The following is a 24,521-nucleotide window of genomic DNA, read 5'->3' on the forward strand; positions in this document are numbered from 1 at the left end:
AGTACAGCTTAGGATATGTGTGTGTATGTGTCCAGTCTGAACCGAACCAGGCCCTTCTTCCTTCTTCCAAGGAAGGCTCAGACACAGAGACTGGTGTGTCTTGCCAAGTGTTTGGGCAGACAGACAGTAGATGAGTGCAGCTCAGCGGACATCCTTGAAAGGAGCTGGGGGAGACTTGAGGGGTGAAGGGGGAGGGGGGGGCTGGATACTGCGAGGAACGCGCCAAACCTGGCGGCCATGTTTCCACCCCCTTGGCACAATTCATCTTTCAGCACCCCTATCCTCTCTCCATCATGTCCTCCCTCCATCACGACATTCCTCCCGTTCACCGCAAATCATCGTCCTCTCCCCAGGGCACGCGTCATTGTTCTTCATCTTCATCATCAACGGCACGACTTCCATCCTACCTACGACCCTCTGAAAAAACGTGCATAAAACCCTAAACCAGAACCCTTGAGGCAATACGGTGTTCTATGAGGAATGATTCTCTGAGGATACACCAGACGGTTCTCCCACAGCAGAACCCTAGCGGGACCCTTTTCTCTCTATCAGTTTATTCAAGGGTCTGCCTCCAGTCTGCAGGAACACTGGCTGCCTGTCACAATTATCCCCGGCAAGGACGTCACATTTTCCATGACAAACATTAAGCTGCAACGTCAACAGCCGTTTTAACGAGTCATTGTTGTCCGTCTGCTCGATGGAGCGCTTCCAAGAGTTCTAATGAGCTCTGACTGGTGCAGGAGAGAGTACAGCATGGCACCGCCTCCCCAATGCTCTGACCCTAGCCACGGCCAGTAAACAGATATGACATCACCGGCTCGGTAGGTCATATCGCAACATCGCCCTCTGGCTCAGCGGTAGCTGCATCCCCCCTCCCTCCCTCCCTCCCTCCCTCCCCCCTCCCCCCCTCCCCCCTCCCTCCCTCCCTCCCCCCTCCCTCCCTCCCTCCCTCCCACACACACACACACACACACACACATACAAGTACACAATACAAATGCCTGCACACCCACACCACTATTGTATACAATACACATTCACACCAACACACACGCATATGCACACCCACACACAGTCCCTTCCCCTGTAGTCCCCAGAAGCTAAGAGAGGAGGGGGAGTTATGAGAGCGTGTGTCTTACCCGTCTGCCTTTGGGTCCTCTGGTACCGATGGGCCCACGAGATCCAGGGGTTCCCTGCACAAGTGACAGGACAAAGGGGAGGAAGACGAGAGGGAGGGAGATCAAACAAATATGAGGCCTGACAGACGGCAGTGTCCCCCTCCCATCTGGCCACCCTGTTTCCATTCCTCCCTTTTCTCTTCCCATACACACACACACACATACCCCAACCCTTCGTCCCTCCTGTGCACCCACTCTGACCCTCAGAACACACTCTAGGGTTTGTTGTTAGATGTCACCCTGCCCAATTAAAGATCCTGGTCAGGAACCCTGCTCCTGTGAACCCCTCTGAGCTGCTCAGGGCTTACACACACGCACACACACGCACACGCACACACACACTGCCCCTCCGAGCCCAGTGTTTATGTTTGTTTTGGTACCTCCGTGGCCCCCTGCCTGTTCCAGAGCTCGGCCCAGACCCAGGCACAATGGCAGCCCACCGAGGAGCTCTGGGCCAGGGGGAAACAGCAGCGAGGCGGGGGGGTAGGTGGAGGTGGAGGGTCTAATTGGTAGGAGGTGTTGGAGGTTTGAGTGGCAGGGGGATATGCAGCTACAGCAGGTGGCTGCCAGCTCTGATCATCTTCACAGCCAAGCAGCCTAGTCACGCAAGCAAGAAAGCAGGCAGGCAGGCAGGCAGGCAAGCAAGCAAGCAGGCAAACAGGTGAAACAGACAGACAGACAGACAGACAGGCAGGCAGACAGGCAGGCAGGCAGGCAAGCTCGCAGACAGGTAGACAGGCAGGCAGACAGATAGTCTGAGCTGTGAGGTGAGAGAGAAAGAGAGAGAGAGAGAGAGAGAGAGAGAGAGGAGAGAGAGAGAGAGAGAGAGAGAGAGAGAGAGAGAGAGAGAGAGAGAGAGAGAGAGAGAAAGGGGGCGGGGGGTGGAAACGAGAAAGAGAGAGAGAGAGAGAGAGAGAGAGAGAGAGAGAGAGAGAGAGAGAGAGAGAGAGAGAGAGAGAGAGAGAGAGAGAGAGAGAGAGAGAGAGAGAGAGAAAGAGACTGACTGACTTACCGGATTTCCTGGTGGCCCGGAGGGCCCACTTTCACCTGGTGTCCCTGGGTGTCCCTGCAATAACACACACACACAAACAGTGATAGAGATGGATTAAGCACCATTATCAGGGGCATAAAGTTGATTAACTGTGAGTTATTAAAACACATCCAACAGGTTCCAGCTGAAACCAGAAAATAGCCAAGAAACTAAAGATTACAAACACTCCAGAAGGGGATGTGCCTTTACTGTTTGCGTGAGCGTGTATTCTCTGTGTTTGTACATCTCTCTCTGTGTGTGTGTCTGAGTAGTTTATGTTTGAACACGTCTGTGTGTGTTTTCTGTGTGTGTGTGTGTGTATGTGTGAAGGAAAGAGAGGCTGTGTGTTTTCTATTTGAATAATGTGCCAATAGCCCATATTTGATTAGCGCAATTGGTTGTATGGCTCAGAGAAGGGGGCCTGGATTGTGTTCAGAACCTTGCTTCCCTGCACAATGCTGAGCATTCCAGTGAGGGAGAGAGAGCTAGGCTCATTAACACTCAAGCCAACATATCCAACTCAGTTATATTAGGGAGTGACTGGGTTTATGCAAGGGGGAGAAACACACTCACTCACAAACACACACACACACGCACAGGACACACACAGACAGACACAACCACAGAAAATACACACACATACAGATGAATGGCGGTGGCAGGTTGGTCACAGTAATGTCATGAACCCACGGCTGTTGTGTGGGGTTTCTATGGTGGAAACATCTGTTGAACCACTCTGAGCACTGCAGAATCACTCTACAGACTATTGGGAGAGGAGAGACAGAGAGAGAGAGAGAGAGAGAGAGAGAGAGAGAGACAGAGACAGAGAGAGAGAGAGAGAGAGAGAGAGAGAGAGAGAGAGAGAGAGAGAGAGAGGGAGAGAGAGAGAGACAGAGAGAGAGAGAGAGAGAAGAGAGAGAGAGAGAGAGAGAGAGACAGAGAGAGAGAGAGAGAGAGAGAGAGAGAGAGAGAGAGAGGAGAGAGAGAGAGAGAGAGAGAGAGAGAGAGAGAGAGAGAGAGAGAGAGAGGGGAAGGGAGAGAGAGAGAGAGAGACAGAGACAGAGAAAGACAGAGAGAGAGAGGAAGGGAGAGAGAGAGAGAGAGAGAGAGAGAGAGGAGAGAGAGAGAGAGAGAGAGAGAGAGAGAGAGAGAGAGATAGAGAGAGAGAGAGAGAGAGAGAGAGAGAGAGACATTCCAGTCTCATTGACAGGAATACTACACTACAATAGCATTACTATGGCGTTAAGGTGTGTTAGTTTTGGACCTATAGATAGCATTTATCAACTGAGCCTTTGGGATTGGCAGTAGAATGTTACTTACATCAAGTGCTACTAAAGTACTTTCAGATGGTATCTGACCCAGGTCTACACAGTAGTTCGTTCAGATCATGAACAGGACCTAGGTTGCTACAGGCAATAAACTCTGTGAGTTCTCTATCTCAGACTGACTGCAGAACCATCCAGGTCAGCATTCTGCTATACATTAGAGCATGAGGAGGTCCTTTCCTCATGCTGTGTGTGTGTGCATGCAGCTGACTTGGCCAGCACTTCCTGGTGTGTGACTAAGTCAGGCCTCGGAGGATTCCCATTGGCCAAGGGCCAGCAGGAAAGCAGGCGGTGCGTTTGACTTGAATGACGGCCGCCTCCCATTCATCCTCTCCTCTCAGAGCAGACATTCACTGTCACAGACCAGCAGACCACAGCGCTGCATCACTTCCCAGGCACGCACATAGATCACATTATATGAAGGCTATAAACCTAGAGGCTGTTGTTCTGGGGATCACAGCGAGAGGTAAGAATTGGGAAAGAGGGATGGAAAAGCACACAACCCTTTCCAGAAATGAACCTGATGGTTCTGACCTCTCAGAGCCTCTAAGAACCAACACTGTATAGCAGAGGTGTGTGTGTGTGTGTTTACTGTGCATTACTGTACAGAGATGTTCTCTGTCTCAGAGACTGAGCCACGTATTCCCATGGGAATAACACTGACATCTTAATCTCATGCCGCCATAATGCTCCCCCATCCCGCATGTTAACCCCCCCTCCCCCCCCCCCTCGCCCTGGTAGCCCCTCCCCACCTCTACCAACGCACATCTCCGAAGTCCATGCAAGCAGAGAGAAGGACTGACAGGCAGACAGACAGATGGACAGACAGAGGCAGAAACACACAGACAGACAAATGACTGAAAAAAAAGACAGACAGATGGTCAGACAGACACGGACAAACAGACAGACAGACAGCTCTTACGTTTGATCCTTTTTCTCCTGGCGGTCCTGGCAGGCCCATCTCGCCTCGATCCCCCTGGAAATGTACAATCACAGACATGACCATTGGTCATTTCAAACAGACGCACAAACATTGTTAACCGAAGCCTGAGAGTTGGAGGATCGGTCGGACAGGTTAAAGGTCACAGGACAGGTTGGGAGTCTCACCTTCTCTCCTGCCAGCCCCATCTCTCCCACAGGCCCAATGAAGCCCACCAAACCCTGAAGGGAAACATACACACACGCTTGTTGGCGACAAGGTATGAACACGGTTAGGTGTAAACAGGATCCCATAACTGGCCAATAGACAAGCGTGAGGACTTGTGATGGCTGGGTTAGGTTACATCCAGAGAACGAGGGTCCGGGGACCATAGTTATAAGTGTTCCAGAGCAACCGTGCTGGTTCAGGACTGGATCCCTTGTCCTCAACATCTCATTCCAAAAGCCCTGTAGGGCTCGTCAATGCCAGCGCATCCTTACCCTTTCACCCATGGGTCCTGCCTTTCCTGTGATCCCCAGTTCCCCCTGAAGGACGACAGACATGCATTACACACAAGACAGGGGGTCTGTGAAGGTTCCTTCTGTGTGTAACAATGTGATTGCTCACCTTGACCCCCTCCGTCCCAATACTGCCAGGGAAGCCCTTCCTGCCGACTCTGCCCTGAGCACAGGAAACAAGAAACAGGAAACGGTTACCTGACTGTAGCTGATTCTGTACTGTAGGACTCAAAACAACACCAGATATTGCAGATAAGGCCACAGGTCATTGGTTTCTCAAGGCCGGCCTTGTAATTCAATAAATTTGTTCCCCCCTTTATTTGAAAGCAGGATTTTATTTGTCTCTTGGTCGGTACTACTAAGACTGATCTATTTGTTTCTTTGCACTTACATAGTAAGTTAAATCAGGCACACCCAGTCTTATAAATTAGAAATCAGCCCAGATTTATAGAGGCTTAGTGTTCCTCCAGGAGAAGAGCAGTGTTCTGCAGGCTCCAGCTCAGAGAAGGTCTGGCTCGTCCTACCAGGTCCTAACAGTCTGGCAGGAAACAGGACAGCTCAGCCAGCGACTGTAAATGACGCTCCCCTGTTCCTCAGTTCTGGGATGGTTAGCGGCAGGCTAATTGTTGTTTCACAAAACTAACTCAGGCTTCGAAACGCCTTTTTTGTCCAAGGCCCAAAAACTCACAATGCCTTTCAATGGCTTAGAGAAAACTCCCATGTAGTTTCAGGCCAGCTCTCCAGGAACTGTAAAAAACTCACTCCGTAATTCAGTCAGAACGTAAAAGCAAGCATCTGCAGTAATGTGAGTATTACTATGGATTTGGTGAAGTATTTATTTAAATATGGCCATCCAGAAGCTGACCGCAGCACTGTGTTTTCCTACCTCTCAGTTCACCAATTTAGATTTATATCTGTGAGCCCAAGTCAGCCACTGAACACTGGGGGAAAAAAGAAAAGGAGAGAAACAGAGAGAGATGGAATGAAAACGAGAGAGGGAGTGGGAGAGCGAGAGAGAGAAGGACTGAAAGAGAGAGTGAGAGGAGAGGGAGGAAAAAGAGGCAGAGAGAAAGAGAAAGACAGAGAGAGAGACAGAGAGAGAGACAGAGAGAGAGACAGAGAGAGAGACAGAGAGAGAGAGAGAGACAGAGAGAGAGACAGAGAGAGAGACAGAGAGAGAGACAGAGAGACAGAGAGAGAGACAGAGAGAGAGACAGAGAGAGAGACAGAGAGAGACTGGGTAATGAGGATAGCAGACAGATGTTAGGTGAAGCTCAGAAGGAGCAGAGCTGTGTGGCTCACAGCCAGGGATCACTCGAGATTCTGAGCACCAGCCAAACATCACTTCCCCCGGGAGACGGAGGGAGGGAGGAAGAGGTCGAGGATGGGGGAAGAAGGGAAAGGAAAGAGAGAGGTAACGAAAGAGGATAGAGGGAAAAGGAAGAAGAACTGAAGATAGGTACCAGAGAGAAAAAGTCACAAAGACTGTAGGAGAAAGAGAAGCATCTTAGAGCTGTCATGCTAAAAACAAAGCACGTGGTTTATTGCCCTACACTCCTCGGTAACAGTTAACGTCAAACTGGACATAGCGACCATCACCACCCAGTGGCCAAGAAAAGGTAATGCAGTATCCGCTCACTAGTCAATTTGGCGACTCAGTTGCAACACCTCCAACAGTTAGACTGTAGCTCTGAAAGATGATGAAAAAGCTCTCTTTTTCTGATAGGCTTTTTGTTCACATTTCAGCCTGTGGTTGCCATGAGTCTGACCGACTCATCCCCCACTCAGTTCTGCCTGTTACACAAGCACATGCTGCAGGATCGTCACCACCAAGCTGGTGTTCCACTGTTCTGCTAACAACAGGCTTTTCAACTGAAAGTAAACACTGTGATACTCTGCAACTCTGCACGCCTCATGGCATGCTAATGAATTTAGTCAATCTGTTCTTAACCGCACATTTCGTCTGAAGTAAGAACAATCCCTGAAAGTGTGGGGAGACAACCACAGGCCAGGCAACCACACACACACACACGCACACACACACACACACACACACACATGCAGGTAATGATTCAGTGAGAAGTGAGTTAGTGAGAAGTGAGTGTGTAACAGGAGCCAGAGGCCTGACTGAGATAAAGAGCTCAGTCTGAATGAAAACCAGACGCTCACATTGATTCCTGCTAACGCCTCTCCTAACTTCCTCAAACAACGTCTTTATCCAATCAGCATGCCCAGGCCTTTCTGCCAAAACATCCTAATCCAATCACCACACACTTCACCTCCCCCAAAACAGCATCTTTGTCCTATCAGTGTACTTTCCACCCCCCCAGGATGCCTGCATCCAATCAGGACTCACCTCCAGTCCTGTCGGCCCTGGTGGTCCGAGTGGGCCCTCTTCTCCCTGGAAATGGGTACGATGTCATAATTAGTATGGATGCTTTATTGCATATGGAACACTGGTGGTAGCTGCTGGTCGTATTCACAGCTGTTGACATTACAACAGAAGAGGGCTAGCCTTAAGGGCTAGCCTTCAGATGAAGGAGGTAGGTTTAGGGTGTGCACGTGCATATGGCGTGTGTGCGAGTGTGAATGGCGGGGGTTTACTTCTACCTCTAGTCCGGGCACCCCTCTAGGTCCTGGTAATCCTCTCAATCCCATCTTCCCCTGCAGGAAAACACAGCAACTTTGTTAAGATGTTCATTAATCTGTCCTCATTCATGTCATTACAAACAACCATCAGGTTAGTGAACAGTTAAACTCCCAATATATACAGAAACATCCAATATTGATGGCTGAACGTTAAATAAAATAAATGATACACAATGACAATGAAAGTCCCCAAAAGAAAGCGGTCAAACAGGAAGGTTCTCTTTACCTTGGGACCTTCTAAACCGTTCTCTCCAGGGGGGCCCATGTCACCAGGAAAACCCTGTTTTTCAAAGCGTGACAAATATATCAACAACGTGTTTCATTTCGTATCAAACTCCTTTATTATTATTATCCCGAATATGTTCTGATATGTGTATAAATAGGTGTGTTTACAGTGTGTGAGTGCGTGTGTGAGTGCGTGCGTGCGTGCGTGTGTGCGTGCGTGCGTGCGCTGACCTCGGCGCCTGGTGGCCCAGGCGTTCCGTCAGGACCTCTCTCTCCTGTCCTTCCCTAAAATTCAACAGCAGAGGACGACACCAGCAGCGGTCATGATCACGATGACAGAGGGTGAGGAGAGAGACTCACAGGGTAGCGGGGGGGGGGGGGGGGGGCACTTCTCACCTGTAGGCCGGGCTTCCCCCTGGGTCCAGGTAACCCTGGAATTCCCTGGATGCCCTGTGTCACACACACAGCAAAGACTTTCTGTCACACACACGGTAAAAAGGTTGTCACACACACACACAGTTAATAGCTACACACACACACACACTGTGAAGAGCTCGTCACACACAGTAAAGTATTTCAGTCACATGTGTCAGCTATATAGCCATGGATGTATGTGGGGGCTATAAACATGGATGATATTGAAGCTATATAACCATGGATGTCTATGGCCCAATATAAACCTGTAATCCCATAGGACCTATATAACCATGGATGTCTATAGGAGCTGATCCAGCCATTAGACATGCATGCTCTGGTTAAGATCTCCTGTGTCTTCTGAGACCTCTCTGTTCTCTGTGATATAAAGGGTCTGTGTGTGTGCCTGCGTGTGTGTCTGTGTGTGTTTCTCTGTGTGTGTGTGTGTCTGTGTGTGTGTGTGTGTGACCGAGAGATGGAGGCAGGGAGCTTTACATCAGGGGCTTCAGATCACATCTGGCTGAACAGTTCTCCAGTGGGACCATCCTGTATTCATACTGTGTGTGTGTGTGTGTGTGTGTGAGAAGGGTTTACCTTGTCTCCCTGAAACCCGAGCTCGCCCTGCTCGCCAGGAAGCCCAACTTCACCCTGTTAATACAGAGAGAGAGAGAGTGAGAGAGAGAGAAGAAAGAGAGAGAAATCAATAAGTGGAATATCTCTTCTTTTTGCTGATTATCAGCATTTTTTACAGCAAATCCTCCATAGAGTTTTGTGACAGGAGAGCATTCACACACTAAACTCCCTTAAGTCCCATAACAGCACAGATAATCACTGCATCATGACACAGCGGATTTTATGCAACAATGATCTGTGTCACTGAAAGAATGGATGGCTGCTTATCCATTCATCCATCCATCTATTACTCCATCCATCTGTTACTCCATCTATCTATCTGTATTACACAACATTCCAGTCTAGATTTTCAAGTCAACAAGATACAAATCTTTTGACCATAAGCTTTAGAAAGGGCAAAAAGCAACACTTCTTTTGGACAGCGAGAGCACTGGTTTGACCAACGGGAACTGTTGATGCTAGCATGCAGGGAGTGCACATGGTAACATGCAGCTCAGACACAGGCCAATAAGGGGAATATTCAGATCACCTTATCACCTTTCAGTCCTGGCGCTCCTGGGTTCCCAAACACCCCCTGAAAAACATGCACACACAGGTTAGAACAGGAATTAACCGGTTTTGACAGGAAGTAACATGATGGTTAGCACAGGACATGATACCCACTGTTGAGGTTATGTCCATATTTAAACGCAAAAGGCTGTTTTAAATTATTACTAAAATAAAGGGAGTCAGATGGCTGTGAGCGGTGAGGGAGTCGGGCTAGTAATCTGAAGGTTGCCAGTTCGATTCCCAGCCGTGCCAAATTAAGTTGTGTCCTTGGGCAAGGCACTTCACCCTACTTGCTTCGGGGGGAATGTCCCTGTACTTACTGTAAGTCGCTCTGGATAAGAGCATCTGCTAAATGACTAAATGTAAATGTAATTACTTATAGAACAACTGCTACACTACACATTTTCGGGTACTTTACTGTAAGTAATTCTACAACTGCACCATTCATACACTAGTCCAAACCCCTATACAATTTGCCACAGCAGAACTGATGGGCCAGACAACCATTTAGTTGGGCTTCCCCTAGGACTATACACACACACACGCAGACACACACATACCTGCTCTGGACATAAGGCCCTAGTTCATCTGCACACATACTCACTTGCTGCTGCTCTTTCAAAATGACACACATGTACACACACAAGCACAAACGTGCATGCACACACACACACACGCAACATACTTTCGAAATAAGGCCCTGGTTCATTTTGCTGCAGTTTCCTGTCACGTGACTGGTGCTCTTGAAAAAGCATCCCCAGGACAACAGCATCTTATTCTACAGTGGGGTCCCCGCAGGATCGCACTACTACACTAGAAAGTGCATACTGTATGAGAGCCTCTCAGGAAGACTGGTGAAGGAGAGGGCGTGTGTGTGTGTCGAGTACTCACCTTCAGTCCATTAGGTCCTGGAGGTCCTATTCCGCCTACAGGTCCCATGTCACCCTGCCACCAGGAGAGAAAACATACATAGTTATACACACACACACACACTCCAGGGGCTGGATGCCGCACAGAATAATGCATGGCAAAACCAAGCGGCCGTGAGATCCAAGACTCAGAGCCAAGAGGTTAGAGGCATATTCAGATTTGAATGAAGACCATATTTCTATGAACTTCCGTAGTTATTCCTGTCTCTCGGCCTCTCTATCCCTCTTATCCTCTGCCTTTCTCTCTGCCCCTCTGTCTCTCAAACAAGTTAACAGCGCACCGATTGCTGTTTCTCCTCTACACTACCACCAACACGGTGGCTTTTACCATGCTCCACATTGCTAGAGGGTTACCCCAAGTTCAAGGTTTCTGGTCGAGTGAAAGACATCCTTGAGTATTTCCTCATTGTAACATGCCTACTTCCTGTCTCTTGTCCAGGCCCATCAGCCTCAGGAGGCTGTGTGTGAGTTTGTGTGTGTTTGTGTTTGTGCGCGTGTGTGTTTGTGCACGCGTGTGTTTGTGCACGTGTGTGTTTGAGTCAGATGGAGGCTGTGGACAGGGCCCAGAGCTGCAATCAACTCCGACCTCCAGGCATCCAATGACAGGCCTAGATCTGGCTCAGAATAGAGAGGACTGGAGAGGGACCATATCATCACACCACTCTGCTGTGCACGCCCTTGTGTGTGTGTGTGTGTGCAGGAATGGTGGGCAGGACAAACCTACAGGGGAGGGGCCGTCAGCTCTTTAATGAAGCTAAATTAGAGAGAAGGTTCAGTCCATAACCAGAGCTCAGACAGCATGACAGATACAGTGCGTCTGGGCCTCTGTGTGGGCCATGTATGGATCTCTGGTGCAAGAGAGAGGGAGAGACTTCCTGTCACTGGGTCTAATAGAGGTAGACTGTAGTAAGGCCTCCGACACACAGAAGTACAAACAAAAACACACATACACACCAATATACAGTACGTGAAGCAAAACGAGACACATTGTATACTTACAATAAGCCCAAGAACTCCAGCAGGCCCAGGGGCTCCCAGCTTGCCCTGTGAGAGAGAAAGAGAGAGAGAAAGAGTCAGAGAGTGGGGACAGCTTTCTGAGGATGTTGGCTCTTTTTACACAAACACAGAAGAGAGGCTCAGTGTTCATTAAAGCCTGTGAGAGGGGGGTAGTGTGTGTGTGTGTGTTTGTGTGTGTTTATGTATGTGTGTTTAGTACATACGTTTGTGTGTATGAAGATAGAAAGTAGTGCAGAAAGAGGGTGGAAAAGACAGAATGAAGGATAGTCCCTCAACCACCAGACCACTGGACCATGAGGGATGAGATGTTTCCCTGGTCTGTTTATGTTTTGGATTTGGTGCCCATTTTAGGATCTTCCCTCCAACAACATTTCCTTTTGAATGCTAGTGAACACGTTTGGAGTGTGTATGTGTGTGTGTGTGTGTGTGTGAGAGAGAGAGAGAGAGAGAGAGAGAGAGAGAGAGAGAGAGAGAGAGAGAGAGAGAGAGAGAGAGAGAGAGAGAGAGCATAACATGGCATTTCCACATCAACTCAAGTGGTGGAAAAACTGGGCAATTAAAATGATCAATCACCGAGGAATACATTCAGGTAAAACTTAGTTGTAAGACTGTTCTGGAACACTAAAAACTCTGTTCAAAGAAAGTCAGACAAGAGAACAGGGCCAGTAACAGCAGGATCTTCTCTGCAGGTTCTCATGGTTTTCTCATCATCCCGTGACTGTCACCGTCCAAATCCCAAGCAATGAAACGCCAGGAGTATGTGTGTGTGTGTGTTGGACTGGTGAAGTTGCGGTCCATCCTAAGTGCTCTTAAAATGTTCACTCCATTTGGGTGAATGAGACAAATGGAAAAGTGAATGCAGGGGGATGGAGGGAATGTGTGTGTAGAGAGAGAAGGTGCGAGTGTAGAGATGGCAGGAGTAGAGGGATGAAGAGATAGAGGGAGTGTGTGTGTGTAGGGATGGAGTGTGTGTGTGTAAGGATAGAATGAGTGTGTGTGTGTGTGTGTAGAGATAGAGGGAGTGTGTGTGTGTAGAGATAGAGGGAGTGTGTGTGTAGAGATAGAGGGAGTGTGTGTGTAGAGAAAGAGGGAGTGTGTGTGTGTGTGTGTAGAGATAGAGTGAGTGTGTGTAGACATAGAGGGAGTGTGTGTGTGTGTGTGTAGAGATAGAGTGAGTGTGTGTAGACATAGAGGGAGTGTGTGTGTGTGTAGAGATTGAGGGAGTGTGTGTGTAGAGATAAAGGGAGTGTGTGTGTGTAGAGATAGAGGGAGTGTGTGTAGAGATAGAGGGAGTGTGTGTGTAGAGATAGAGGGAGTGTGTGTGTAGAGATAGAGGGAGTGTGTGTGTAGAGAAAGAGGGAGTGTGTGTGTGTAGAGATAGAGGGAGTGTGTGTGTAGAGATAGAGGGAGTGTGTGTGTAGAGATAGAGGGAGTGTGTGTGTAGAGATAAAGGGAGTGTGTGTGTGTAGAGATAGAGGGAGTGTGTGTGTAGAGAAAGAGGGAGTGTGTGTGTAGAGATAGAGTGAGTGTGTGTAGACATAGAGGGAGTTTGTGTGTAGAGATTGAGGGAGTGTGTGTGTAGAGATAAAGGGAGTGTGTGTGTGTAGAGATAGAGGGAGTGTGTGTGTAGAGAAAGAGGGAGTGTGTGTGTAGAGATTGAGGGAGTGTGTGTGTAGAGATCGAGTGAGTGTGTGTGTAGAGATAGAGGGAGTGTGTGTGTAGAGATAGAGGGAGTGTGTGTGTGTAGAGATCGAGTGAGTGTGTGTGTAGAGATAGAGGGAGTGTGTGTGTGTGTAGAGATAGAGTGAGTGTGTGTAGAGATAGAGGGAGTGTGTGTGTGTGTAGAGATAGAGTGAGTGTGTGTAGAGATATAGTGAGTGTGTGTAGAGATAGAGGGAGTGTGTGTGTAGAGATAGAGGGAGTGTGTGTGTAGAGATAGAGGGAGTGTGTGTGTAGAGATAGAGGGAGTGTATGTGTAGAGATAGAGGGAGTGTGTGTGTGTGTGTGTGTAGAGATAGAGGGAGTGTGTGTAGAGATATATGGAGTGTGTGTGTAGAGACAGAGTGAGTGTGTGTAGAGATAGAGGGAGTGTGTGTGTAGAGATAGAGGGAGTGTGTGTGTATAGATAGAGGGAGTGTGTGTGTAGAGATAGAGGGAGTGTATGTGTAGAGATAGAGGGAGTGTGTGTGTATAGATAGAGGGAGTGTGTGTGTAGAGATAGAGGGAGTGTATGTGTAGAGATAGAGGGAGTGTGTGTGTAGAGATAGAGGGAGTGTGTGTGTAGAGATAGAGGGAGTGTGTGTGAAGATTTACTCACAGGGTCTCCGTCCGGCCCGGGTGGTCCTCTCTCCCCAAAATCCCCCGGAAACCCCTGGAGAGAAGAGCAGCTTTAAAGTCCTACTGCACCCCAACACACACACACACACATGCATCCACACACACAAACACACATGCATCCACACACACACACACACACACACATATGCACGCATCCACACATACATGCACACACACATGCATACTTCAGCACACACAAACACACATGTTGTAAGTAAGGTAGGCATGTATTCAGACAACGTAATAATGAATCATTACGGGTCATAGCAACATTGCTCGAACTCTATATGGTTCCACCTGCTCAGTAGTTGGTAAAGGATAAATGGGTCAAATTATGAAAATTAAGATAATGACGGACTGTAAGGGAGATAAAAACTGAATGGTCCATTTCAAATTAAGAAGTTCTTAACAAGGTCATACTACAGAACCACTGGACTGGTACACTAACCTACAATGCATGAATACTGTATTACTAAAATGTATACGCAGATTAGAGTGGGCAATTATAGCATACAGTCATTTTATTCCCATTTGGAAGCTATTTAATGAGGCAAATATGTTCAAACGAGGTGCTTAGTCACTCGATTATGGTTATTGATGCCTAACGGGTGTGTCATGTAAAAGACTAAACTTTTGAGGATTTTCAAAATACTGCATAACCCAGCAGCCAGCAATTTTAGCTGCATTTATCCAGCCCTAAATGAACATCTAATCTGAGTTACGGGGGTGCGAAAGCCACAGCCTACACACACCTCCGCACACACATCCGCACACACATCCGCACACCCATCCGCACACACATACACATACACACACACATACTACACAGCTACTGGCACAGGAGCTACGGCTAACTACAGTGGATAAACTAAACCATTCAGGAACACTTAGTGTAACTGGCTGCCGCATTCCTCCTGCTATGTTATGTAAGCATCCTAATTAGGAAGCGATGGGAATAAACCTAGAACTGTGGCTGTATTTACAGGCAATCTGATCCAGTGTTCCTGTACCAAAACCAATGTGTTTCAGTTGCTGACGATGCTAAACCAGCTAAACCAGTCAATTTGCATACGCTTTCAACTGTGGGAGGTTTTGATTATTATAGTTGATGTGCCGAAGGGGCTTTGAGATCCCGACACACAGCTTTACAGTCGTCTAGTCTTGGCTTAAAATACTTCCATTAAGATACTGGAATTAGGTTGTGCATTAAGGACCTCTTAGTCCAGGAAAAACGACATGAGAGGCCAGGACTGGCCAACAGCAGTCTAGCTACAGTAGCCTGCTGATGTTTAACGATGTCAAAGACAGAGCACAGTCTAAGAACCATGACCAGCACCCCACCACCACAACATCGAAAAACGGATTTCAAACAAGCCTTCGTTATCGAGCGCCAAGAAATGATCTGGGAGTTTAGACACTAGAATGAGCGAGGAGGAGAGAGATTCCTCTGAAGGGGGGGGGGGGGGGTGGGGGGGTGGGGGGGCTGTGGGGATTCGCCCGACACCGCAGATCGCTTTCCACGCCGCCGCACAACAGAGGAACACGAGCAGTAAGAAATCAAGACTGCTGTCATTGGCTGCCCAGTGATAAATCATAGAACTATTATTGCTGCCATATGAAGACTGGAACACACAATGGAAAAGTCTGAGGTTCTGCGAGCCAACAACACTCCTCACAGCAGAGGCAGTTCTGTTTGGAAGACGGGCCCGTCGAGGCCCAGGCCGACTGCGTTTGAATGATGCCAGGTAGCCCAGCCGTGGGTCAGGGTATCTGTGCCATCTGAGTGGATTACGCAGAAGGAGTGCTCACTGTCAGTCTGACTACCAGACAACCATGTATGAAGACTGTGGCGCGCACTAATACACACCCGCACACACACAGATACAGACGTAAACAGAAGCTCTCAGATGACAGTTCGGACTACGATATCTCCTAGTTGGCGACAGACTATCACACAGCTTCACACAGCTTCAAAGCTAATCTCTTCAGACTGACATCCACTGTTTCCACGGTGTGAGTTCCAATCACGGCCACGCGAGGCACGGAGAAGGGGGACTTACGGGGCAATAAAAGGGAACGAGGACACGCGGGGGGTAAAGAAGGACGGACAGGAGGGAGAAAGCTGTGTTTGGAAGTGATGATCCTGGAAGAGAGAGAGGGATCGGAGAGATAAGTGGAGGGAGGGAAGGAAGGGTGGAGGCGAAAGCAACATGTAGATAGTAGAGAGAGAGTGTGTGTGTGTGTGTGTGGGGGGGGGGGGGGCTCTTGGTCGAGGTCCAGTGAGATCTCTTTGTAATATGCTGCTGAAGTTTCCGGTGTTTTCCATCCTGCAGCTCAATGACACAATGATCATGTCTCTGCTGGACCTCGGCCAGTAACTATGGTGACTCTGTGTGTGGTGTGTGTGGTGTGTGTGTCTGTGTGTGTCCTCACTGGACCTCGGCCAATAGCCTAGAACAGTTCCAGTTCTAGTTGTGGGGGTCAGTTGTTATAAGAGCTTTAAAGCCTCCCTCTTTAAAACCACTACTGCCACACACACACACACACACAAACCAAGTCACTCTCTCCCTTGCGCCTTCAGTTATAGCAACAACCTGCATCAACCTGTGTACTATTCAATCCCGTTCATATTGGGACAGTAGAAAAAAAACTGTAGAAAAACAGTAGAAAAAAACAACCAGGGTGGGCTTTCTCCTCTGATGTTCCTACTGACAAACTGATGTTTGTTCTCTCTCTTTAAACTCCAACCAAGCGTCTGTCAGCGGCTGCCTGCTGCCCCTGGGTGCTGGAGAGGACAGAGCTGTGCTGACAGCACCAGCTTGAGTCCAGGCACAGCTCTGAAGACAGGACTGGAGTCTCTGTGTCTCTGGTCTGTCCGACAAGGGCTTCAAGACACACACAGAGACGCGTGCACACGCACTCCCTAATCTCTTCCAAACTGTGCTGTGCTCTTGTATGACCAGTCCTATAGCAAGCATGTTTACAAGTATCACACATTTGGACTCACATTGCACCCTGTAAAGAACAACTTAACTAGACAACAGCTGTCACTTCTCAACGTCTTGGAGACGGAGGCTTCAGTGTGATGGGAGTTTACGTATATATATTGACTTATCTACTAAAAAGCCAACAGGCCACAGCTGCAGAATGACATCACTGTTCAGGGTGGCATATTCTTCTCCCAAACTATCTTCGACAAACTCCAAAACTTGGTCTCTTTAGTAACACCAACTCCAAATGTTTCCACGGTGAGGACCCCAAAATAACGGTCTCTCTTTCTTTCTCCAACAAAAGACTTCTCTTACAGCACCACATGTGCTGCTGCTGCTGTAATCTGGAGTGCTAGACCTGCACTTAGCCCTTTTGCTGATCTCTTTGGAAATTATGAAGGCGCAAGTGAGGAATGACGCAAACGCAGACCTTGTAAACCTTTGCATATGTGTGTGTGTGTTTATGTGTGCGTGTGTGTATGTATGTGTGTGTGTGTGTGTTTGTGTGTGTGTGAGGGTGTGTTTAGGGCGCCTGTTTGCACCAAAGCTCCTGAAGCCGACCCAGATATTAAGCAGAGCTGATAAAAGCTGGGGACAGGGTGGGATCAAGGCATTTCTATAAAACAAAGGTCTGAACTCCAAATGACTGAGGATGAGGTATGCCCTCAGCAATAACATAATGAGGCATGTTCTCAGCAAGAACATAATGATGCATATCCTCAGCAATAACATAATGAGGCATGTCCTCAGCAATAACATAATGAGGCGTGTCTTCAGCAATAACATAATGAGGCTTGTCCTCAGCAATAACATAATGAGTCATGTCCTCAGCAATAACATAATGAGGCATGTTCTCAGCAATAACATAATGAGGCATGTTCTCAGCAATAACATAATGAGGCATGTCCTCAGCAATAACATAATGAGGCTTGTCCTCAGCAATAAAATAATGAGTCATGTCCTCAGCAATAACATAATGAGGCGTGTCCTCAGCAATAACATAATGAGGCATGTTCTCAGCAATAACATAATGAGGCATGTCCTCAGCAATAACATAATGAGGCTTGTCCTCAGCAATAAAATAATGAGTCATGTCCTCAGCAATAACATAATGAGGCATGTCCTCAGCAATAACATAATGAGGCTTGTCCTCAGCAATAAAATAATGAGTCATGTCCTCAGCAATAACATAATGAGGCATGTCCTCAGCAATAACATAATGAGGCTTTTCCTCAGCAATAACATAATGAGTCATGTCATCAGCAATAACATAATGAGGCATGTCCTCAGCAATAACATAATGAGGCGTGTCCTCAGCAATAACATAATGAGGCATGTCCTCAGCAATAACATAATGTGGCGTGTCCTCAGCAATAACATAATGAGGTATGTCCTCAGCAATAACATAATGAGGCGTGTCCTCAGCAATAACATAATGAGGCTTGTCCTCAGCAATAACATAATGAGGCGTGTCCTCAGCAATAACATAATGAGGCTTGTCCTCAGCAATAACATAATGAGGCATGTCCTCAGCAATAACATAATGAGGCGTGTCCTCAGCAATAACATAATGAAGTGTTTCCTCAGTAATGAGACAACGAGACATCCTCAGAAACATAAGCATGAGGTTGCAGTTTGCAGTAGGATAATGAGCCAATCACAATAATGTGATCAGTATGAGGTGAGTCGCAGTATGGGTTTCATTGCGCTAGTAAAATGAATCAGACTAACCCAAGTATTTGACAGTATTTGCATGTTATTGACCCAGGTCAACTTATGCATCACAAAGGCTTTACAATATGGATTTGATACAATACCAATATCTATCCACAAGGTTCCATCCCCACTGTCTAGTAAAGTAGCTCTAGACCCCCCATTCATTTGATCACAGTATGAACTGGAATGATTATCTATAAAGTATGTTGAGACAAAACTTTACCGGCCTACCCATCTTGCCCCTCTTCCCTGGTTCTCCAGGAATGCCCTGAGAAAAGAAGGATGAAGGGGGGGGGGGGGGAGAGAGATGGAGCAGAGAAAATCAGATGAAAAAAGTCAGCAACAAGTACACACTATAACACAGTTCCTAAAAGACAAACAGACAGACAGACAGGCAGACAGACAGCACGACTCAGCTAACAGAGTTGTCTGACTGTGGAAGTGTCTGTTACATTCTGGCCCTGATGCATAAGGCCCTTGAGGCAGAGATAAGTAGGCAGGCTAATCACTGGATGTTAGAAGGCTGGCTGGAGAATGCAGAGTGGAGGTCAGGCAGTTTAAAGGCTCTTAAATGTGTGTGTGTGTGTTGTATGAGTCACCAACACTCCCACACAGTATTACAGAACACCCAGCTGGAGGCTGTTCCCACATTTGGAAGCTAACACACACAAGCACTCACTACCTCACTCACTCACTACCTCACTCACTCACTACCTCACTCACTCACTCACTCACTCACTCACCACCTCACTCACTCACTCACTCACTCACTACCTCACTCACTCACTACCTCACTCACTCCTTACCTCACTCACTCACTCACTACCTCACTCACTCACTACCTCACTACCTCACTCACTCACTACCTCACTCACTACCTCACTCACTACCTCACTCACTCCTTACCTCACTCACTCACTACCTCACTCACTCACTACCTCACTACCTCACTCACTCACTACCTCACTACCTCACTCACTCACTACCTCACTCACTCACTACCTCACTCACTACCTCACTCACTCACTCACTCAAGAATGAAGAAGCAAGAAGCAAAAAAGGAGAAGGGACTCCTCCACTCACTCTTTCGCCATCAGACCCAGGTAAGCCAAAAAGTCCTGGGATTCCAATGAAGCCCTGCAGAGAGGAGAGGAGTGGAGAGGAGAGTAAGTCTTCTAACACCTGAAGGCAGTATGATACCAACAGCGGGGCTCCTCAGGTGCAGAGACGAGGGGTCCAGTGCTGGGAGGCTCCGTCGGTCCGAAGGGGTCTCCGTGAAGAACCAAGCCATGAGGCAAGTGTATATGCCCATGGACTGCATGGTGCTGGCTTCCACGATGTAGTCCAAGGGCACATACCCTCACGCCAGGGATCTCTGAAGAAGAGCAAGTCGGCCGGCTGGACTGCTGGAGGACAACAACAACAACAACAGCAGCAGCAGCAGCAGCAACAACAACAACAACAACAACAGCTGCAGCAACAATGACATTGACACTAACAGTGACAACAACAACAATGACACTGACCACGACAAACGCCACAACAACAACAACAACGAGAACAATAACAATGACAACATTGACCCCAACAAAAGCCACTGCAGTCAAGGCTGGAGGCTCTAATAGTGTTCTGGTGAAACGGACATACTGATCGACAGGTGGTGATGTGACACGTGGGGGTGCAGGATAGAGTTAGATAACAGAGGAGGGTGACATGGATGAGGTGTGGGGTTCACTGATGATGGTGAGAAAGACAGAGAGGGAGAGTGAGGAAGGAGAGAGGGAGAGAGAGAAAGAGAGAGAGGGAAGGGTTCCTTAAGACAGCAGGGCCTCATTTGGAGGTTAAACAGGAAATTCCAGGCAAAGGGGGCTGGTGCAGGGGGTGGAGAGTAGAGGGGGGGGAGCAGGGGGATGGAGAGTAGAGGGGGGGAGCAGGGGGATGGAGAGTAGAGGGGGGGGAGCAGGGGGGTGGAGAGCGGGAGGTTGGGGGGGTGGAAAGCAGGGGGGGGGGTCATGGAGGGGTGGGGGTGATTAGGATCAGCCGGAGGAGCTGATAAAGGAGCTTTATTGCAGCACAACATAAATATCCGTGGAACTTAGCGAGTGTGCGTGAACACGTGTGCGTGCACGTGTGTACATGTGTATTTGTGTACATTAAGTGCGTTTGCACGCTGAGGCATATCAACGGTCACATTCATTCACTAACTACTGTATATAATGAGACTTATGTGCTCGAGCATAAGAGCTTCAGCAGGACTTATAGACAAGCTTCAGGGGTCTGACCTCCACAGTCCACAGCAGTGTGTGCGTGTGCGTGTGTGTGTGTGAGTGCCTGTTTGCATGTGCACATGTGTGCATTCATGTATGTATCTTTAATTCTCTACCAGTTGGCAGGTGGTGTGTTTTGCTGTACACTCAGGAGAGAGACTTGAGAGAGACAGAGCATGCACATGCACACACACGCACACATGAGACACTATTAGGAGAGAAGCAGAGCCCAATGGGAAGTATAGGAAGAGTTTAGGAGGATGGAGGTGAGTGGGTGCATGAGAAATGAAGGGATGGAAAAGGAGAAGAGGGGCAGGCAGGAGAGGAACTGGAGGAATGGAGCGGTGAAGACGAAAAGGAAGGAATAGATTATTCGAGATAAATAGGACTCTAGGGGTGAAGTGGAGGAGCGGGTGGGGTTTGTCAGGTGACGGGACGGGGGGAAAGGGGGACGGGGGGCGATGGGTGACTCACCCGAGCTCCTTTGGGTCCCATGGCTCCTATAGGTCCTGGTAACCCCTGTAAACCAGACAGAAACAGTAGTTGAACGGTTAACCAGCATCACTGGTCTACAGAACAACACTGACAGAAGCAGAAAGGATGTGTTTGTGTGTGTGTGTGTGTGTGTGTGTGTGCGTGTAGTAGTAGATAACATGTGTGTGTGTGTTGATAAGCCCTTGACTACTTGACAACTGTGCCAGACAGACCACTGATCTCCAGTACCAGTATCTCTCTAACACTAAGCTGTGACCCCTGACTGCCTATTGTACCAGTCACTCTCTCCTCACTCGCTGCCTACAGCACAAGTCAGTCTAACCCCTGACCTTTGGCCACTGACCCTGCCTACTGTACCAGTCACAGCACAGCATCAGAGGATTTACTGCACCTGCCTGCCAGGATAACCTTTGGCACCTGGGCTTCCGTCTGGACCTCGTTCTCCCTGCGCAAAGAGAGAGAGAGAGATCAGAATGACACTTACACAGAGAGTGACAGAGTGTGTGAGGAGGGTAACAGAGAGTGTGTGTGAGGGTAACAGAGAGTGTGTGTGAGGCTAACACATAGTGTGTGTGAGGGTAACACAGAGTGTGTGTGAGGGTAACAGAGAGTGTGTGTGAGGTGCTCCAAGGTTCGTGCAGCGCTTACTTTGAGCAAGTGCTCCACTCAGATCCAGCCCCCTCTGAAACCTTGTGTGTGTGTGGAGCAGGTCTATAAAAGCCCTTTGTTACTACCAGTATTGCTGTTGGACGATGGCTTGTATCTGTGTGGGTGTGTGTGCATATATGTAGGCTAGCCCCAATTTGTCCTGTCAGACCTGTGGGGAGTGGAAGTGAGTGTGTGCACATAGTATGCGTGTGTGCATGAGTGTGTGCGTGTGTGTAAAGATGTGTGTGCATGTGTACGCGTGCAGGGGGGGCAATCCTGGAGGGGCTGTCTGGAGAGGACGGGGTGGGGAGGGGGCAAGAGGACTCCAGTGAAAGCTTGTTCATGTATAACTTCCTTTGACACACTCCAGCCCTGCAGAGTGCTGCTACACTGCCTGCTATTCACCATACAGAGGCCTGGCCCCCTCCCTCACAGACCGGTTCCCTCTCTCTCACACTCTCTCTTTCCCTCCCTCCCTCCCTCCCTCCCTATCCCTCTCTCTCGCTCTCTCTCCATCTTCGTGAAGCAGCCAGGTAATTATGGAGAAAGAGAGGTGAGTGGGGAAAAGGGGTGAAGGGGTGAAGGGGTTTCTCTTTAGGACCATGTGTGTGTTTATGTAGGGGGGTCGGGGGGCGGGGGGTCTCATCATTTGGGTCAAGGGTGTGACCTCACGAGAGCCATCGTGACATTCTTCAGAATGTTGCCGTCAGTCGCTGCCAAGCTGCAGTGTGACTCAGCCAGTGGAACTGCTGGGAAGGTCAACTCATCTCCATGAGAAAACAGGGGGCGTCTGTCTCCTCTCTGCTCCTTTCCTCTCCTCTTTTCTTCTCTCTTCTCCCTCTTCTCTCATCTCCTTTCCTTTCTTTTGCTCTCATTTCCTCTCCTATCCTCCAAGGATGACATCACACTACCAAGAACACTCATAGTTGTTCCATTCTGTGTCCTGACTTTGGCTCAGGCATTTCTCTCTCTCTCTCTCTCTCTCTCTCTCTCTCTCTCTCTCTCTCTCTCTCTCTCTCTCTCTCTCTCTCTCTCTCTCTCTCTCTCTCTCTCTCTCTCCCCTCTCTCTCTCTCTCTCTCTCTCTCTCTCTCTCTCTCCCTCTCTCTCTCTCTCTCTCTCTCTCTCTCTCTCTCTCTCTCTCTCTCTCTCTCTCTCTCTCTCTCAGGAATTCAATGCTCTTGGCTGAAAATAGTCCTGGACAGAGGGATGGGCAGTCCAGACCCAAAATAGACCACGATACTGCACTACATTATAAGCTACTGGAGAGAGAGGGGTGCAGGGTTGGGGGGGAGTGGGGGGGTGCAGGTTAAGGACCAAATACTGCAAAAGAGAGGAGAAAGACACAGAGAGAGATCCAGTGCTGCAGTGACACGAGACTGGTTGGTTCCGGCCCAGTTTTGGCCTGTCTCTGGAGCTGGTGTCTCAGTGCAGTAAAAGGGCCTCTGTCATCACCCCAGCTCCATTTCTGGCTTCCTGCAGGCCTGTTTGGCACTGCCCACAGGTGGCACTGAGACAAAACAGTCCAGTACCAAGACGACATGAGGCTCCAGGACAGCCTCGAGGGAAGCTTTCCAAAGACATGGACCAGACTTGGACATCTGACAGTTGGACTGTCACATTGGAGAATGATAAGTACCATGCATTGCCACGGCGACCACAGCAAAATCGCACATCCCACAATGTGCATGGCGATCACTGCCAGCCTTTGCGGTGTGGTCTCTGTGTGTCTGTGTATGTATGTGTGCGTGTGTGTGTGTACGTACGTGTGTGTGCACAAGTGTACATATTCGTGCGTGTACACGTGGGTGTGAGGACCAGGCCTGACGTAGAGAGACAGAGGGTTATGGGGGCTGGATCTGATTAGATAGGACCAGAGAAGTATCTGTAGAGGTCAGAGGTCGGGTTCAGGAGGGCAGAGAAGATTAAAAGATGCAATTAGGAAGCTGCAGAGAGGGCCTTCCAAGGGCTACTTACAGGTTCTCCTGGATGACCCGGGGGACCAGCATGCCCTCTCTGTCCCTGAGGAGGAAAGCACACACTGTTCAGTGGGGGGAGAGAGACATGGGGAGGCCAGGAGAGAGAGAGAGAGAGAGAGAGAGAGAGAGAGAGAGAGAGAGAGAGAGAGAGAGAGAGAGAGAGAGAGAGAGAGAGAGAGAGAGAGAGAGAGAGAGAGGGGGGGGGGGGAGAAAGAGAGAGACAAAGAAACAGAGAGGAAGACAGGAAGAGGGAATGAGCCACATTTAATATGACTCGTAAAAGTCATGAGTGAAGTGTAAGACATAGAACATCGGGAATATGACGCGCACACAACACACATACACACACACACGCACACATAAATACACACATACACACACACACACATACACACGTACACACACACACACATACTAACACATTAATGGTACGACAGTCATGGAAAACCTGAGGTAACACACAGGCCTCGCTCAGCCTGCTGAGAGCTGACAAGAGAGATTTTTTACGCAGTTAAATATGCATGTTAAAATGAACAACTCTTTAATAGCCAATACCATACGCAAGGAATCCATCTAATCTGTTGTTGTCCTGAGGTTAGAATTTCCACTCAGACCCAACTGACTGAGACACACTCAGAGTGGAAGGCAGAGCCGCTACACAGTTAGGATATAAATGTTTTCCTGTTGGAGTCAGAGAATACACAC

The 24,521-nt window shown here is 48.6% G+C and overlaps 1 protein-coding gene across 1 annotated transcript in view; it reads right to left on the bottom strand.

Annotated features, from left to right (window-relative positions):
* The window catches only part of notch1a (notch receptor 1a), a 145,446-nt gene that overhangs the window by 18,008 nt on the left and 102,917 nt on the right, over window positions 1–24,521 (bottom strand). Inside the window, exons 33-38 of the mRNA XM_062477417.1 lie at window positions 5,080–5,115; window positions 4,953–4,997; window positions 4,641–4,694; window positions 4,456–4,509; window positions 2,191–2,244; window positions 1,140–1,193 (exon numbers count right to left, since the gene is read on the bottom strand). Coding sequence (XP_062333401.1) covers window positions 1,140–1,193; window positions 2,191–2,244; window positions 4,456–4,509; window positions 4,641–4,694; window positions 4,953–4,997; window positions 5,080–5,115 — 297 coding nt within the window. The remainder of the gene's footprint in view (window positions 1–1,139; window positions 1,194–2,190; window positions 2,245–4,455; window positions 4,510–4,640; window positions 4,695–4,952; window positions 4,998–5,079; window positions 5,116–24,521) is intronic.

Source organism: Osmerus eperlanus, chromosome 14, assembly GCF_963692335.1.
Source record: "Osmerus eperlanus chromosome 14, fOsmEpe2.1, whole genome shotgun sequence".
NCBI classification, from domain to species: domain Eukaryota; kingdom Metazoa; phylum Chordata; class Actinopteri; order Osmeriformes; family Osmeridae; genus Osmerus; species Osmerus eperlanus.